At 40.4% G+C, this 17914-nt stretch overlaps 1 protein-coding gene across 3 annotated transcripts in view; it reads left to right on the top strand.

Annotated features, from left to right (window-relative positions):
• filip1b (filamin A interacting protein 1b) overlaps positions 1-17914 on the top strand; it is a 65381-nt gene that overhangs the window by 30415 nt on the left and 17052 nt on the right. For all 3 annotated transcript variants that reach the window (XM_084000954.1, XM_084000955.1, XM_084000953.1), the window contains exons 2-4: positions 2520-2814; positions 7130-7303; positions 10207-10385. In XM_084000954.1, the coding sequence (XP_083857080.1) occupies positions 2539-2814; positions 7130-7303; positions 10207-10385 (629 nt within the window). In that variant the 5' untranslated portion in view covers positions 2520-2538. The remainder of the gene's footprint in view (positions 1-2519; positions 2815-7129; positions 7304-10206; positions 10386-17914) is intronic.

The raw sequence follows: 17914 nt of genomic DNA, 5'->3' as shown, positions 1-17914 counted from the left end.
CATCTAATTCTCTGTATTACCAGTAAATGAGGTAATATTAAGGCCTGAGGTGTGGACCGTGTCCAGATGTTCCACCTCCAGCAGCTGCCTCAGCGTTGTCTTGGCTTCACGTTCCTTCCCCCTCTCTCCCTGGCTCCAGTTCACCGGGCTGACCATCAAAAAAAATAACACACACACACACACACACACACACACAGAAGAAAAAACAGCAAAAAAAAGAAAGAAAGAATCGGGACAGTTCTGCGGTCTTGACGCGTGGGGGATCTTGGCATCTCCCCTGAAACAACTATTAATAACAGGCAGTGGTAATGCGGTTGCTACCACTTTGCTGCCAGGATTTTCTCTGGCTGAGTCACGGCCTGCTTTCATCCCGACCTGCAGCCTCTGGGAACTTTGGCCTCGTTTGGATCCAATGGCCTGTAAACCTGTTCTTTCATCAGGACCCCCACCTCCTCCACCTCCTCCTCCACCTCCACTACCTCCACCGTTGATCTCATTGCTGTTTGTTTGTGATCAAAAGACTGTTAATGAGTCACCTGCTGACTCTGCGGTAATGAGCTAATAAGTCCAGTTCTCACGTTTAGGATCAAACAGTTTTGAGTTAAAAAACAATCTGGACTTTTATCTTCTGAGACTTGGCCTTGGATGAAATCAGATACAAGCATGACATGACATCATAACTATTCCCATCACTGTGAGCTTTGCACAGGAGGAGGTCAGGACGGACGAATCAACAAACTCAGACTTTGACACGTTGTTTCCCTCACTGTTGGTTTTTATTTTTAACCAAACCAAACCAAACCAAACCAAACCAAACCAAACCTGGACCATAACATCAATTTAATACCTGTAAATATGCTCTTTTTCTCTCTATCACCCACTTGGTTAAATTTGTCTTTGAATCACATAAATAAATCCTTTCAGTTTTCCATATATTGCTGAACTCTGATTGGTGCACAAAAAACCAGTGAAAACGAGCACAGGCAAAACTGAAATTGTTCTAACTTTGACCTTTAAATGTTTTAGTTTCCGACATACTGTGAGTTTTCAGACTGAACTTGAGGACATTAACCTCAGAGCTTCTAGCTGCCAGTTCATTTCACTACATAAAGAAAATCATGATGCAGCTGAGTTGAAGCTTTGATTGGTGCGATAGGTAATCCATCATGGTGAACGTTTCATCGCCTCCATTTTCTTGTCAGAGTCATGAAACCATTAATGTGCTAATGTGGTTTTCTGGTGCATTCAGTGGTTTAAAATGTTGGAGTGGGTTTCCAACGAACATTACACTAATGAGTGATACAGGAAGTTCAAGTGAGGACGAGAAATGATGATGGGATATGTTTGTGGTGGGGAGGATGATGAAGGGTTTGTTTGTTTTTACAGTGAAAACTTCCAGTGTGTGACCTGTGTTTGAGACGTAACACGACACGAGAAAACGTCCGTGGTGATGGATCACCTGTGTCGAGTCAGATTTTGGTTGATTAGTGGGGCAGATAAGCAAAATAATTGTGCATTTTATGACCAAAGCATGAAACTTTCAGCATTTCATCTACATACTGTACCCCAGGGTTTGATTTCAGACGTGGAACCACTTTGGCGGCTGACCTTTGGTGACCTTTAGGGGTCTTTGACCTCAGCATTGCATTTTTCCACATTATTCTCCATTGGAAACATATGAAAATCTGGGAAGTAAATCATTACCAAGAAATGTCTTCACCATTGTGTTTAGGAAGGTGTGTATTATCATATCGTAATAAAAGTGTCTTGTGAGGGGTCATTATTCGGAGTTGATCGCAAACATTAGTTTTACAGAGTCTGTATAATGTCCTACAAGAAAAAAGGGAAGAATATACAGTAAGTTATATTATATTGAGTATTTAGTAGTAATATGTGACACAACCTCGGCCATGCTAAGGAATAGCTTCTCTGTAATACATTCTATTGGTGGTGATGTGTTTTGGGTGTAAAACTAATGTTTGCGATCAACTCCAAATTATGAAAAACCCCTAGTTTGACCTATCACAAGATACCAAATTTAACATTTTGGAATTTTCGAGAAATCTATGGTAGATAATCCAATCTAGTTACGGGTACCCCAACTTTGAGTAGTTTTTTAGGGGGTTTCCCACTGGAGTTGAATTTCAACATTTTATGACATGATATTACACACCTTCCTAAACACAACGGTGAAGAAATGTCTTGGTAATGATTTACTTCCCAGATTTTCATATGTTTCCAATGGAGAATAATGTGGAAAAATGCACTGCTGAGGTCAAAGACCCCTAAAGGTCACCAAAGGTCAGCCGCCAAAGTGGTTCCACGTCTGAAATCAGACCTTGGGGTACAGTATGTAGATGAAATGCTGAAAGTTTCATGCTTTAGTCATAAAATGCACAATACCTTCCATATATGAGCTTAATCTGCCCCACTAGATTTGAGAAACGTGCTGGAGTCACAAAGGTTGGACAACAAACATGTGGTTTCCTTGGATCACTTATTTTGTCCTTTTTTCACAGGTACAAAAACAAAAATAAAATGCGCTCGAGGACGTGCACCATGGAGGGTCCAGACGACGGACAGATCCAGCCCACGAAAGCCTTCATCAAGCAGGAGGACGAAAACACACCAGAGCTGACGAAGAGGAAGATGAAGGTCCAGAGAGAGGAGAAGGACGGGAAGACGACTGGGACAACAGGGACGACGGCGACGAGGAAACCTCAGAAACCAGCAGAGAGCAGGAAGTCGACGACGAAGGATCTGTCCAAACAGGACCTGCTTCGTCTGCTGGGAATCATGGAGGGAGAAGTTCAGGTACAATAAAGAGAAGTTACAGTGATAGAGATGCACAGATTGTAGAAGAGTTAGAGCTTTCAAACAACACAGTAAAAACCAAAACAGACCTGAAGGACTTTAGTGTCCGAGCGTTCTGTTATTTAGGTCAAGGTCAAGGTCAGGTTTATTTATATAGCACCTTGAACCAAAGTGCTTTACAATTAAAACAATTTCAATTACAGTTTAAACATCAGATAAAAACACAATAATAAAAGCACAATAAAATAAAATTGGATAAAACATTGGATAAAAGCATAACATACAATAAAACTGTAATGATAAAACAATCGGTCAAGGGTTAAAAGCCAGGGAGAAGAGGTGGGTTTTCAATAGAGATTTAAAATGTACTAAGTTTGGAGCTGTTCTGATTAGGAATGGCAGGCTATTCCATTTAGGAAGAAGGAAACACAACATTCCTGCAGTTTTAAATGAGAAGTCATGCACCATTGTTCAAAACCCTACACACCCTTAAAACTGCAGCTTAAAGGTCCAGTATGGCCATTCGTAGCTAATGTAAGCTAATGTTAGCAAACTTTAGACGGGTGTTGTTGGAAAAATGTTCAACAAAGTCAATGACACCAATAATGACCTGTAACTAGAACCTGAAAGCCACAGCTGGTTTCATAAACCATCATCTCTCAATTCAAACTAAATGTTGAACCAAAAATAAAGACAGGCCTATTTTACAGGGAAAAAATCATATAAAGTAGCATTGCGAACTGTTCTGCTTCTTTACTGAACATGTTTTTTTTCTCTGCTTTGTAAGGTGACCTTGAGTGCCTTGAAAGGCGCCCCCAAATAAAATGTATTATTATTATTATTATTATTATTATTATTATTATTATTATTATTATTATTATTATTATTATTATTATTATGTTATGATATCTACCTTTTTTTGTTGTTGATATTTTTTAGAAAGTCTAAGTTTTAAAACCCACTTTCACAGCCGTTACAGATTTTGTTGACCCTGACGAACTCCACAAAATGTTTTGTTAGCAAACTGCTGCTATTGATTATTCTAATATCAACAGTGATTTTAGCTCCACCAGCTGCCGAGGGAAACATCTGTCTCTTTAGCTGCTAAATGCTCCACAGCTGTTAAGCAGGTAGAAGACAGAGGCTTTAACACTGAATCTGAGACGTTAAAAACCAAAACTATAAACTAAAAGAGGCAAAAAAAAAAAAAAAAAAAAACTCTGGTAAGGAAGTCTTTTATTTCCAGTGTTGAACAAGTTGAGACTAATTTTTGAAAACTGAAACTGTCATAATCTGGTGGAGTAATGGTTGAGCTTCTGGAGTTAATCAATAACCCTATTTAATGAGTGTGTAGAGGTTTATTACAGAGCTGGGGAATCGACTCTCTCTCTCTCACCTCAGCAACTAAACATGATGGACGACTGAAAATTGCAGATTTTTTTTTAGAAACACCCAGTTAATCACATGGTTTTCGTTTCCCCCCCTCAGCAGCGTGACAGGCGCGTTATGAACTCATAACACCAGTGGAGTTTGTGATCAGCCGCTGAGACATATTGACGTTTCACAGCGTGTGATGGGTTAGATTTTCAAAATAACCTTTTTGCTGCTGCAGCCGCCGCCGGGTCCCGGTCTGATAATGATTTTCTAATGGAGGCACATTTATAAACTCCTCTCTGGAGAGGCAGGATGCTGCTGCTGCTGCTGCTGCCGCCTCGCCCTCTGTTTCCATCCTGCTCATCTGTTTGGGCGTGTTGAATGTTTTCCATTAGCGGAGGGACGGAGGAATACCCAACACGGGAAGAGCTGCTGCTTTTTGTTCTGCTTTGTTTCACACCGACTGTGGCTTTCAGATGAACTGAAATGTAAAAGACAAAAAAAAAAAAAAAAAAAGACACCGGAGACTCTCTGGTGGAGAATGTCATGAAAATATAATTATAACTGTCAACGGCCAAGACTGGTGTTTGAAGAAAAATACATAAAAATGGGAACACAATTTTATTAAAGGGATAGTTCAACATTTTGTCAAATTCCCCCATTGCCATAATCCCTATAGTCATAGCAGTAGGTTCGTTACCTTTAATTGTCGGTGCAAGCTGTTTTTAGAACGGCGGAGCAGAGCCGTGAGCTGCTCAGAGCTACGCTACGGAGGCTCATTATGGGATTTCTTGGTTTCCCTCATCAAACTCATCAAATACACAATCCAACAACTCCACAACGCTCTGGTGGACAAGTTGACAAGCTATGAGATGATAACACAACGTTACCAGACAGAGTTGTTTTAGAGGGAAATACAGAGACTGATGATGAAAAACTGTCCCTGAAGGCAACACGCATCAGCGGTTTTGCATGAATTTCCCTCTAAAACAACTCTGTCTGGTAACGTTGTGTTATTATCTCATAGCGTGGTGAATGTGCAGGTCACAACTTGTCCACCAGAGCGTTGTGGAGTTGTTGGATTGTGTATTTGATGAGTTTGATGAGGGAAACCAAGAAATCCTCCTATGAGCCTCCGTAGCGTAGCTCTGAGCAGCTCACCGCTCTGCTCCGCCGTTCTAAAAACAGCTTGCACCGACAATTAAAGGTAACGAACCTACTGCTATGACTATAGGGATTATGGCAATGGGCCAATTTGCCAACATGTTGAACTATCCCTTTAATAAAAAAAGAAAATTTTCTGCAGGATGATGCACACAATCATCATCACTGCCTCCAACCAACAAGCATCAAATCCTGGTGTTATTCCTCTGAGCTCTTCCTGCTCCATAAGTGGAACCTCGGATGATGCAGCTTTTATCTATTGATCGTGATGCATTCAGGTGACGTCTGTAAATTGTAGTGTCTCGTAATGACCTGCATGTGGGGGCCCCTGTTCCACTGGGTGACATGTTCCTTTAGCACCATGAACACAACACCGTCCTGCTGCCCTAAATACCGTATTAATCCGCCGCTGAAAATAGTCCCAAACAAACACAACACAACACACAGTTTCCTCCCGTTTGTCCGACCGTGAGCAGCTGTGAAGGAAATGTGTGTGTGTGTGTGTGTGTGTGTGTGTGTGTGTGTGTGTGTGTGTGTGTGTGTGTGTGTGTGTGTGTGTGTGTGTGTGTGAATGTAGTGTTAAGTCCTCCCGAGCAGACAACTGAGGCATGATGGGAAAACTGTCATGTGACGGTGTTTGAGCTTTAAAAGGCTTTCGTGACATCACAGTTTCCTCAAACCTTAAATGGTCGAACCTTTAATCGGACGAGGTATCAAACACATGAAGGAATGTGTGTGTGTGTGTGTGTGTGTGTGTGTGTGTGTCAGTCTGAAGTGACATGAGGTCAGAGTGAAGGGAGCGGCGCCCTCTGCTGGTCTGAGGCTGCAGGAGGGGAGGGGTGTGAGAATCATTAATAATATCCAACATGAATCTGGTTTTATTGTTTCTTTTATTTGTGTCAATTCTGCAAAAAGCATTAAAATAAATGTTATTATTATTATTCTCATATCTTTATTAGTTTTATAATATTGATTTGATATGTCAACACAGTGGTTACCTGGCTGTGACCTCTAGTGACCTCACACATGCAAACAACCAGCATGTGCATCAAAATAAAATGAGTTAACTGTCAATTTTAAATCAATAACCAATAAGGTAACACTTTAGATTAGGGAACACATATTCACCATTAACTAGTTGCTTATTAATATGTATATAAGTAGCTTACTAGCTCTTTATTAGTAATTATTAAGCACGTATTAACACCTTATTCTACATAGCCTTATTCTACCTCTATTACTCCTAATTATCGCTTATTCATTGTAAATTAATGCATTAATGCTACTAATTCAGAGTGATGAAGGAAGAATTACTGTTCTTGTGCTACTGCACTTATTCACATCATTATTCACATCATTATTCAGAAAGAACAATGCATTCATTTCAATGAATAAGCCATAATTAGGAGTTAATATCAGGAAAAATCTTAATTCATGGTGTAATAGAGGTAGAATAAGGTGTTAATACGTGCTTAATAATTACTAATAAGGAGCTAGTAAGCTACTTATATGCATATTAATAAGCACCTAGTTAATGGTGAATATGTGTTTCCTAATCTAAAGTGTTACCACACAAATAAAACATTAAAAATATAACACAATGACATCATGTAGAATCCGCTGGACACAGGAACCAAATCTGATTCCTACAAAATAAAAGCACAGACAAAAAGCATAAAACAGTTCAAATGTCACATTAAAGCTCGTCTGGTTCTCACCGTGTTGTTGAATTGGACATTAAATAAGTGTCTCTGTGTCTGTGGTGTCTCCGTCTCAGGCCAGAGAGGACATCATCGGCATCATGAAGTCAGAGAAGACCCGACCCGAGACCCTGGAGGCTCAGTACGGCTCGGCGGCCCCGACGCGGCCGCTGCAGGCGCTGCAGAGGGACGGACTGCTGCTCCACAGCAGCCGCAGCTCAGAGGACGTCTACCAGAAACCCATGGCCGAGGTGAGGAGGAGGAGGAGGAGGAGGAGGAGAAGGAGGAGGAGGAACATTGGTCTGGATCAGAGAGAGTTAAAGGGATAGTTCACCCAAAATTGAAATTTCACTCACTGGCCCAGTTCCAATCCGCCCCCTGAAGACTCAGGCCCTGAACCCTCACTGACTAAAGTGACGTCAGCTGTAAGTGACAGAGTGTGAGAGTCTGTGAGGGTCCAGATGCTGTAAACATGAATGGAACAGCACTTACACACTCTCACGACATGTTACCTTGACAACAAAATGTTTTTAACTCCGCCCTTGGACCGATAATTTACAGTACTTTCAATATGCACAAAGTGTGTGAGGGGGACGGACTCAAAACAAAATATTCCTGGATCAGATCTGATCAAATCATCATCAATAATCACAAACTGCACGTTAATACTGACAGTAAACTTCTTCTTTTTCTTTCTTTCTTTCTTTCTTTCTTTCTTTTGGCTCCTGTCCATTAACAATAAAGAGACCGGCGAAGCTCTCTCTGTCTACATGTGTTAATTTACTTACTAAAGTCAGCATCAGTGCTGACTTTGGGTAAGGGGGCAGTAAGGGCTCATTCACTGACTCACTGACTTGATGATCTGACAACGGAACAGCCCTCACACACTCACGGACTTCCCGTGAACGCGCCTCTAAGTCAGTGAGTCCGTGAGGGGTCGGATTGGAATTGGGCCAGAATCTCCTCCCCCTCATGTGGACTAAGGGCTGGGAGAAGTGTCAGAGTCCTCCGTGGCTTCTCTGAGTTACAGGGGGTCTCGGCGTAGCAGTGCATGTCCATATGACGGTTGCAAATGGATACCAACTGTCTTCGTAACAAAAAGACACACCAAAAAACATCCAAATACCTCCATGCTGCTCGTATGTAATGTCCGTCTTGTATTGAAGCCCCGAAATGCGAAATTCTTCCAAAAAAAAATTTAATAAGTCTATATTTCAAGCTTGTTTTGTAACGGAGGCTCCTCTTCCCGGATTGGACATTTCTGGGCTTCAATACAAGACGGACATTACATACGAGCAGCATGGAGGTATTTGGATGTTTTTTGGTGTGTCTTTTTGTTACGAAGACAGTTGGTATCCATTTGCAACCGTTATATGGACATGCACTGCTACACCGAGACCCCCTGTAACTCAGAGAAACCACGGAGGACTCTGAAACTTCTCCCAATTTTGGGTGAACTATCCCTTTAAAGACACAGAAAATCTTCAGTTTTTATGACATTGAAAAAACAAAAAAACAAAATTGTAAGTATTAAATATCGTTCTGTTTTCTGTTACAAATGAAGTTGTTTAATCAAGGAAATTAATAACTGACTTCTTCTATAACTGATTCCAGATTACATAATTATTTCCAGTAAAACTTTCAAGGAAATTACAAGAATTTTATAGACCCATAAAATCAAGCAATAGCTTTTTATTTCCCCAACATGAAAGTTTAGATGTTTCTCTCCCTCTCTCTCTATTGAAGCCAGGAGAAAAAAATCATTTTATCCAGATGGAAAATATCTGAGATGTGTTTGCAAGTCGTAACTTTGAATATAAAACATACAACACCAGTCAAAAGTTTGGAAACACCTTCTCATTCAATGGTTTTTCTTTATTTTTTATAACTTCAAGTCAAACTGAAGACGTCAAAACGATGAAGGAACACATATGGAGTTATATAGTAAACACAAAAAATGTTAAAGGGACAACGAGGAATTTGTATTTGGTTATAAAAGAGTCTCATATTAATGTGGATGAATCTACGTTACCCACTTGTTAATGTGTCCATTTAGATAAATATATAATTTTGTCTTTATAGTTATTTTGTTATTATTATTTAGTGGTCGGCTCGCCCAGCATTTCCTAGTTTCACTCCTCGTTGTCCCTTTAATTAAACCCAAAGTGTTCTCTGTCACCTGACCTAAACCCAACTGAGATGCTGAAGGTTAAACAGCAACAAGGTCTCAGCTTCTCTGTTGGTGTGTGAAAAGCTGTCATCAAGGCAGAAAAATCTCAAATTTATAAAATCTAAAACATATTCTTCTTTGTTCAACACTTTTTTGATTTCTACATTTAATTTAATTTAATTTATTTATTTAAAAAGGACAATAACATCAGCTCTTTTCTCTTTTTAAGGAAAAGAGAAAGGAAAAAGCCCAACGTAAATGTACCGGAGTTAGCAAATAGCTAATTTTCACCCACTGTCCTATGGCAGTTTACATAAAAAAATGTCATTACAATTAGACAAGACACAGGTAAACAAAACAGACATAGAATCAGACACAATATTGTACAGTAAGAACTCGACAGAGCACTCCATATGCGTTCCTTCATAGTTTTAAGGTCTTTAGTTTGAATCTTCACTGTGAAGAACTATTTTGTTTTTTTATCACTTTCTATTGTAGAAAGTGATAAAAACAAAGCAAAAACATTGAATGAGAAGTTGTGTCCAAACGTTTGACTGTTGGTTTCACTGTAACATTGACTGAGATGAGTCCAGTGTCAGTTCACTGGTTGAATCTGTATCAGTAAGAGGACGACGTACGGAGGACCAGTGATGTCCAAACTCTTATTTTGGTGGTTAGGTGCATTTTTTTTAGTTGGTGCATGAAAGCAGAGTCTGAAATCCTTTATGTTCTTGGGCGGCGGTTGAAAATATGATTGTCCACGCTCAGTGAAGTCTGCGGGGGAGCGATGATACGGTGAAAAGGCCGAACAAATGAGCAGCGAGCGTGAAAACGTGCGAATAAAGGTGGAAGCTGTGCAGAGCGAGTCTCCACACACTCAGCTGCTGTTGGTGGATAAAGGGCCTGGATGCTGAGTCTGGGAGGGGAGGGGGGGTCTGGGGGGGTTAATGTATGTTAATGTTGACGTGGTGTCTCCGTCAACAGTTGGACCGGCTGGAGGACAAGCAGAAGGACACGTACAGACGGATGCTGGAGCAGCTGCTGCTCGCTGAGAAGTGTCACCGCCGCACCGTCACCGACCTGGACAACGAGAAACGCAAACACGTGGACTTCATGAACAAGAGCGACGACTTCACCAACCTGCTGGAGCAGGAGAGAGAGAGGTGAGGGAGGGGGAGGGTGTGTGTGTGTGTGTGTGTGTGTGTGTGTGTGTGTGTGTGTGTGTGTGTGTGTGTGTGTGTGTGTGTGTGTGTGTGTGTGTGTGTGTGCGTGTGCGTGTGCGTGTGTGTTAGAGACATGGTTTTACATGAACGTCACAGTTGAACATTAGAAGATTCATTTATTTCCACATTATTTAACCCTCCTGTTGTCCTTCTGGGTCAAATTGACCCAATCTGTTCCCTTCCTCCATCCTTCCTTCTTTCCTTCCTTACTTCCTTCCCTTTGTCCTTATTACTTCTTACTCCTCTTTTGATCCTGTTGACCTGGTCTGTTCCCTCCCTCCATCTTTCTTTCCTTCCTTTTCCCTTTCTTCTTTCCACAATCCTTTTCTTTCTCCCTCCCTTCCTCCCTTTGTCCTTACTTCTTCCTTCTTTTTTGACCCAATCTGTTCTCTCCCTCCATCTATCTTTCTTCCCATCGTTCCCTTTGTCCTTCCTTCTTTCTTTCCCTTCGTCCTTCCTGCCTTCCTTCCTTCTATCCCATTATCCTCCCTTCCTTCCTTCTTTCCCTTTGTCCTTCCTTCCTTTCTTTCATCTATCCCTTCATCCTTCCTTCCTTCCTACCTTGACCCAGGAGGACAACAGGAGGGTTAATAAAGTCGTTGAGGCGACAGGTTTATGCAACATCATCAGTGTTTCCTGTGAGATCTGTGCAAACGTGCAACAAGTTGTGTATTTGTGTGTGTTTCTATGAGGTTGTTAGTTGTGACCTGCAGCAGCATTGAAACACAAAGTTTTGAGTCTTTGATCAGATTCAGGATCAGAACTGGACGTTGTTTGATTTTTTATCATTCTAGTCTGTGAGTTTTAGTTCTAATAGAAAAAAAAGCAAATTTTCAATATCACATTTAAATTGTTATACTTTTTAAAGCAAAATGCTTACTGTGAAAGAATGAGTTATTGTTTGAATTTATTGAATTTATTGTATATTTTCTCTGTTCCCAACAATGCAGTGAAAAGACAATATAGAAAAGTCTGATTGAGATTTTGACCAAGTGAGATAAACACATGAGGTTTTAGTCGTCTGACTCCACGTTTTTGATCGAGAAAGTATTAAAATTGGTTTTCATTGTGCAGCAGGTGGAATATTTTTGTTTAGAGATGTTGTTGATGATTCTGAATTTACCTTTAAAGTGGACATATTATGGAAATATCATATTTTGAAGGCTCTTTAACACATATTTAGGTGTTTGTCTTGCCTTTCGGCCCTCAACCTTTCGGTGAGATTTGACAAGAAAAAATCCATGAAATCCATGTGGTTTTACAAGCTGTTCCCTCGGATGTCTTCCAGTGATGTAACTAGGATTTGAATTTGCATAACCCCACCCCTACCCCAGTAGAAGGGGCGGGGCCTTGTGAGCAGTGGCTGATTTGCATTTAAAGGGACAGGCACTGAAACCAGTCGTTCTGAACAGGGCTGTTTTGAGAGGATGAAAAGAGCTGGGGTCTCATTTATAACCGTTGCGTACGCACAAAACGGGGCTGAAAGTGGCGTACGTGACTTTTTACGCCAAGGTAGTGATCTATAAAAAACAGACTTGACGGGAGAATGTGCGCAGCTCTAAGCAAACTCTGACCCATGCGTACGCATGGTTTGGAGGAAAAGGGGAATTGGCGACACAGACGGTGTGGTGGTGAACTGAAGTCAGACTCAGGAAATGATGATTGAGAAGAACGATTACGTTTTTATTATCGGCCGTCACACATTTAATTTCAACCCGTATGCGTTAGATCCATGTTGCCACGGTGATTTAATTCAACAGCCTTATGTTGCATCGGACTGGTGTTTCAGAAACATCTTCTTTGAATCTACTGTAACTTAAAATTCAAAATCAAAATTCCTTCTCTATATTTAATCACCACCGTCTCTCCGTCATATTGTCCACTCCCAGAGCGCAGGAGGAGGAGAGGACGCCGCGGCTGCATGGGATAAATACATGGTGTAAATAACTATATGTTCCTATGATACTGTGTGAACATATGATCGAGAATCAATTAAATCTCAAACCCTGGGGGGGGGGAAATCCAGTAATCGTTCGCACAATTGTTACATTCTGTTTTCTTGTTATCAAGAGAAGTGTCATGTTTGATCATTCCTCAGAATGTAACTGATTCTGCTAATTATTCAAAGTTTTATCGATCAGTCTAATTACTGTAAATAATACAGCGGTGAGCCCCGTGCGTAATTCTGCACCACGGCACCTCTGGAGAAAGGAGGGAGAGGGAGACCATGATGAATGGTTAATAACTCGTTTCAGATTAGAACTGTTGTCATTGTTGTAACTATGTGCCGAACCGGGTCCAGCATGTGAGAGGACAGCGCATCAAAACAACACCGCGTGCGCTCTGAGCCGCTGACGCCGTTAACAGCTGCAGCAACACGTCACGTCGCCACTTTCACACCTGCAGCTGATTCACAACACCGACAGAACAACAGCACGTCAGGCTCATTGACATGCAGATCTCATTCATGTGGTGGTTTGCATTGACCATCTAGGGTTAAAACAGGGCGTGGACAGGGCGGAACGTGAAGCGGATTCAGCTGCGCACAATTGTAGGAACTCTGTGATTTATAAAGGGAAGTTTGCTTACAAGTGTGCGTACGCAGGGTTTTATAAGTCTGAATATTTACTGGCGCACGCAAAACTTGGCTTTTGGGCGTACGTACACTTTTAGTAACGATCCCACGCACAGTTTTATAAATGAGACCCCTGATCCTTGGGGGATTTGGACCGAAGCATGTGACAGACATGTCTTTAAGACACCTGGGAACTGTTTTAATTTGTGGAAAAGGGGCATAATATGTCTCCTTTAAGACTATAATCTCTTACTGATAATGAGTGTGCAAACACCAAGTTATGATGAGGTTTTAGTCGTCTGACTCCAAGGTTTTGATCGGGAAAAAGCGTTAAAAAATGTTTTCATTGTGCAGCAGGTGGAATATTTTTGTTTCTAGATGTTGTTGATGATTCTGGATATACCTTAAAAACAACTGTTAGTGTTTTTTAATGGCCAACGATTGGGACGGTGGCTTCTATCATGAGTGAGATAATCTGACTTTACACAGAAGTTCACAAAGATCAATCACATTTATCATGCACATAAAACTCCTCGTGTTGGTTTCCTGCTGTCTATGATATTTAGGTTTTAGCAGATTATTGTGTGATTTTAAGGTTTAATACTTTTAAAATGGATAAGGAAATAAGTAAGTTTAAGTTTAGTAACCCTATTACACACTGATAATGTAGCACTGAGGATTGATACTACAGACTTGATTCTTACTGTACAGATGTGAGAGAAGTTCCCGCAGCAGGACGATGCTCTAACTCTAAGCCGTCACCAACATCTCACCTCCCTGAAGCTCGGCAGGTTTCAGATTCTCATCATTCACACGAACGCGTCTGTGCACGTTCAGATTCACCAGAGTTTGTTTATTTGCCGGCCGGACGGCATCAGATAAGACCCACAGCAGGGTTCTGGGTGATGCTTCTGATAGTCGGGGCGATGAATAATCGTGCTTTATCAACCACCGTAAACACGCAGCAGCGTTGTCACGGCTACGGGAGGCCGGAGGCTGCAGGAGACGTTCAGGAGTCTCCGCTCAGGGTTTTTCATTTCATTACACTGTTTATTAGATTGTTATGAAGCGTCCATTCAGTTCATTATCCAATAATAATGACAATGAGTTGTCATGGAGAAATACAATGTGCATCAGAGATATGTCTGTTTAATCTTGTTTGGTTGATGTGACGTTTAGCGGACGTTGGGTTTTTCTCACAATAAAAATGTTTGGTGACCCTTTAATTTACAGGCCGCTAATTCCTACGAGATATATTAATTGCATCATAATGTCTAGAAATAGCCTAGAAATAACGGTCAATTTCATAGTAATGTCGAGAAATATAACCAAGAAATAACGATTGAGTGCATAGAAATAGCCCAGAAATAATTGATTGTAATTGACAATTGCAGATGGAGTAAAATTCTGGCCTTTCCCAAAAAAATTAAAAGCATGAAAAGCATGTGTAATCTTTTGTCTTTATGAAAAACATGACATTACTATGAAATTGACCGTTATTTCTAGGCTATTTCTTGACATTATCAGGTAATTAGTGGCCTTTAAATTAAAGGGTTACCAAATGTTTGTATTACATTTGTCAAGATGCTGCTGAGATACAGATATTGAATGTTGGTAAACGCTATTTACGTTCTGAAGCTCAGAGTGGAGCTGCTCCACCGTCGCCATCTTGGCAGAGCTTGATTCCGCCCCCTAACTCCCAGCTAATCCAAATAAGGGAAAAGAGGTGGAGCCTGAAACTTTGCTAAACCTCAACCTTCCACACTTTAAGTGGTTAAAAACAGAATAAACAGGAAATGATCTGTAGTGACCAAAGCTGTTTTCGTATATGTTTAAATCTCAACATGGGACTGAGTCACTCTAGTGGTCTGGAGAGGAACTGCAGCTGCTGCTTCTTCTCTGTTGATGCTTCATGTTTCAGCTCTGGAGGTTGGTTCCTGTTTAAAACCAACAACAAATCAACATCAGCTGTCGTCAGGTTAATGTTGATCATTGAAAACTTATTGTCTATTTTAATCGTTCCTGTTCTCCGACTGTGTTTAAAACCTAAATTTGGGCCTTTAAGAGTCGTTTAAAGCCGCTCTGCTGTGGAAATGTTGAAGGAATCAGGACCTAAGAAAAGAAACTGTTTTGTTCATGGTGCTTCCCAGTTATGAGCTTCTCTCAAGTCTCTGGTCGTTGAGTTCGACACCCTGCTGTGATGTGGGTCACTTAAACATCCAGAGAATCTGCCTGCTCAGTTTTTATGCGGCTTGTTTATGGACCGTATAGTTCAGACATGTTCATCAGCGCGTTCCTCTTTTTAAAAGCAGCGTTCAAGCTTTTCTATTTTCTATCTCCTGTCTCTTTTCAATAATAGATGTTGCATCCTCCATGCTCCTTTCTCCTTTTCCCTGTTTTCATGTAAACATCCTGCTGGTATCTTGTCTGCGGACTCCTCTCACGCTGCGATCGCGGCAGGTTAACGCGAAGCAGCCCCCAAAACAAACCCAGGGAGGTGACCAGGGAGAATCTGCTGCTGCACAATAAAACATCACGTCACCACACAGAGAGAGACAGAGAGAGAGAGGATCGCTTCACATCTGCTCGCCATGCTCCATAAAACTTCAAATACTGGAGTCGTGCCTCAGTGCACCTCATTCACCTCCTCCTCTGGATCTCATATCTGTGTTCATGGCTCATAGCAACGTCCTTCAGACTTCCCTCTGATTGTCTTCATGCACTCTGAGAGCGGTTGAGTTTGAGGAGCAGCAGTGCAGCGTTGGTCTTCGTCGACTTCTGCAGACATGGGGCTGGATTCACCAATATGTTCTTAAGAAATGTCATTAGAAGAAAATTAAGAAGTTCATAAGAAAGTTCTTAAGTGCAATTCCTTAATATAATCTTAAGAACAGTCTTAAGAACAGTCATTTCTTACAAATTTCTTATTTTTCCTACCTAAAGTGATAGTTCAACATTTTGGCAAATTGGCCCATTGCCATAATCTAAAACTTGTCTAAAATGTGATATTAGAGGTTTACCTATCCACTGTAGGATTTTTAAGACAGGTCAAGGTTGTCTTAAGTAAAGAACAAATTTGAGAACTTTCAAAAATACCATTTACTCTTAAGGTTTTTCTTAAGAAGAAAGTTGAGAAAATACTTAAGAACTTTTTTGGAGAATATGACTTATTCTCTTTTTTCTTCTTAAGACTGAATTTAAGAAAAAAAATGACATTTAAGAAGATTTTTTTTCTTAAGAAGGTTTTGTGAATTCGGTCACACCAGTGATGAGTTGCGCTGCAGCATCTCAGCTCCGTTTGATAACACATTCCTGTCGGCTGCAGTCAGTGTAGATCCGCTGCAGGTGATATCATGAATGAGTCGACCCTGAGCAGAAAGAGACAGAGGGTGATGATGATGTCACCGCCACCAGAGATCCTGTCCGACGATTAGAAGACCTGTTTGCAGAACGACTGTCATGGCCTGATGCAACCACACAAAAAAGGCTTCTCCTGTTTCCTCAGCAGAAGAAACCTGCTGCAGAGTGTAGGCTACCGTCAGGATTTCAGATTTAGATTTTACTGGAGTCTAATACCCAGTAATATACGAAACTAAAGTGAAGAATCCATTGAGGCCATAGTGACGTATTAATGTCATAAGATACAGTTAACATGTCTAATTTTACAGATCATGTTCAATCATGCCAGACTTCCATTGATTTCCACAACATTTTTGATTTTACGACATTGAAATCTTAATTTCAATGTATTTTTTGTTTGTCTTCTTTTGTTATAACACAATCTACACAACTCATGGACCAATCAGGCATTCTGTGGTTGGTTTTCATGTGGTAAACAAGATAAAATAAGAAATGGAAGTCAATGCCTAAGTGGAAAGTTGGAAGACTAACTTATATTTGACTGGAGTCTCTAATACCCAGTAAGTAATATACAAGAAGAATCCATGTAGGCTATAGTGACATATTAATGTCATAAGATACAGTTATCATGTCTAATTCTATAGATCATGTTCAAGTGGTGACATGTTTCATAAAGATAAGTTCTATCATGCCTTCCACTGATTTCCATTCATTTTTAGGACATTGAAATCTTAAATTCATTGTATTTTTTGTTTGTTTTCTTTGCTGTTGTAGCACAGTCTGCACAACTCATGGACCAATCAGGTATTTTGTGGTTGGTTTTCATGTGGTAAATAAGATAAAATAAGAAATGGAAGTCAATGCCTAAGTGGAAAGTTGGAAGATTCAATAATGTTTTGGGATTGAAACAATTCATTAGAAACCAGAGATCAATTGAAAAAGGCCAAAGGTCTACATAAAATAAAAAACATGATTTGTAGTTCCTGCAGTAACTGATATTTTAAATCTCTTGGGCACAAAGAGAGAACTAAATATTTGAGGTGGTGGAGACCAGACACAGAGCTAAAAGTGAGGGAACGTCGTGTTTCATAAAGATAAGTTCTATCATGCCAGACTTCCATTGATTTCCATTTATTTTTACAACATTGAAATCTTAATTTCACTGTTTTTTGTTTGTAATATTTGCTGTTACAGTAAAATAGCACAGTCTACACAACTCATGGACCCATCAGGCCTTTTGTAGTTGGTTTTCATGTGGTACATAAATAAATGGAAGTCAATGTCCAAGTGGAAATATAGAAGTTTCGATTTTTCGATTCGATTTTTTGGATTTAAACAATTTAGAAACCAGACCTTGTTCAAAAACCATAAATAAGTATGTAAAGTACATGATTTGTACAGTAACTGATTCAGTCTCTTGGGTGCAAAGAGAGATCCAAATACTTAAGGTGGTGGAGACCAAACACGGAGCTAAAAGTGAGGGAACACTGGGCTTGGATGATCGACAACACTAACCAGCCATTTTCTAATAAAT

The sequence above is a fragment of the Trachurus trachurus genome (assembly GCF_905171665.1).
Source record: "Trachurus trachurus genome assembly, chromosome: 24".
Classification (NCBI taxonomy): Eukaryota; Metazoa; Chordata; class Actinopteri; order Carangiformes; family Carangidae; genus Trachurus; species Trachurus trachurus.
Note: the sequence above shows the minus strand (reverse complement) of the source record. Positions and strands in the feature narration are given on the sequence as shown.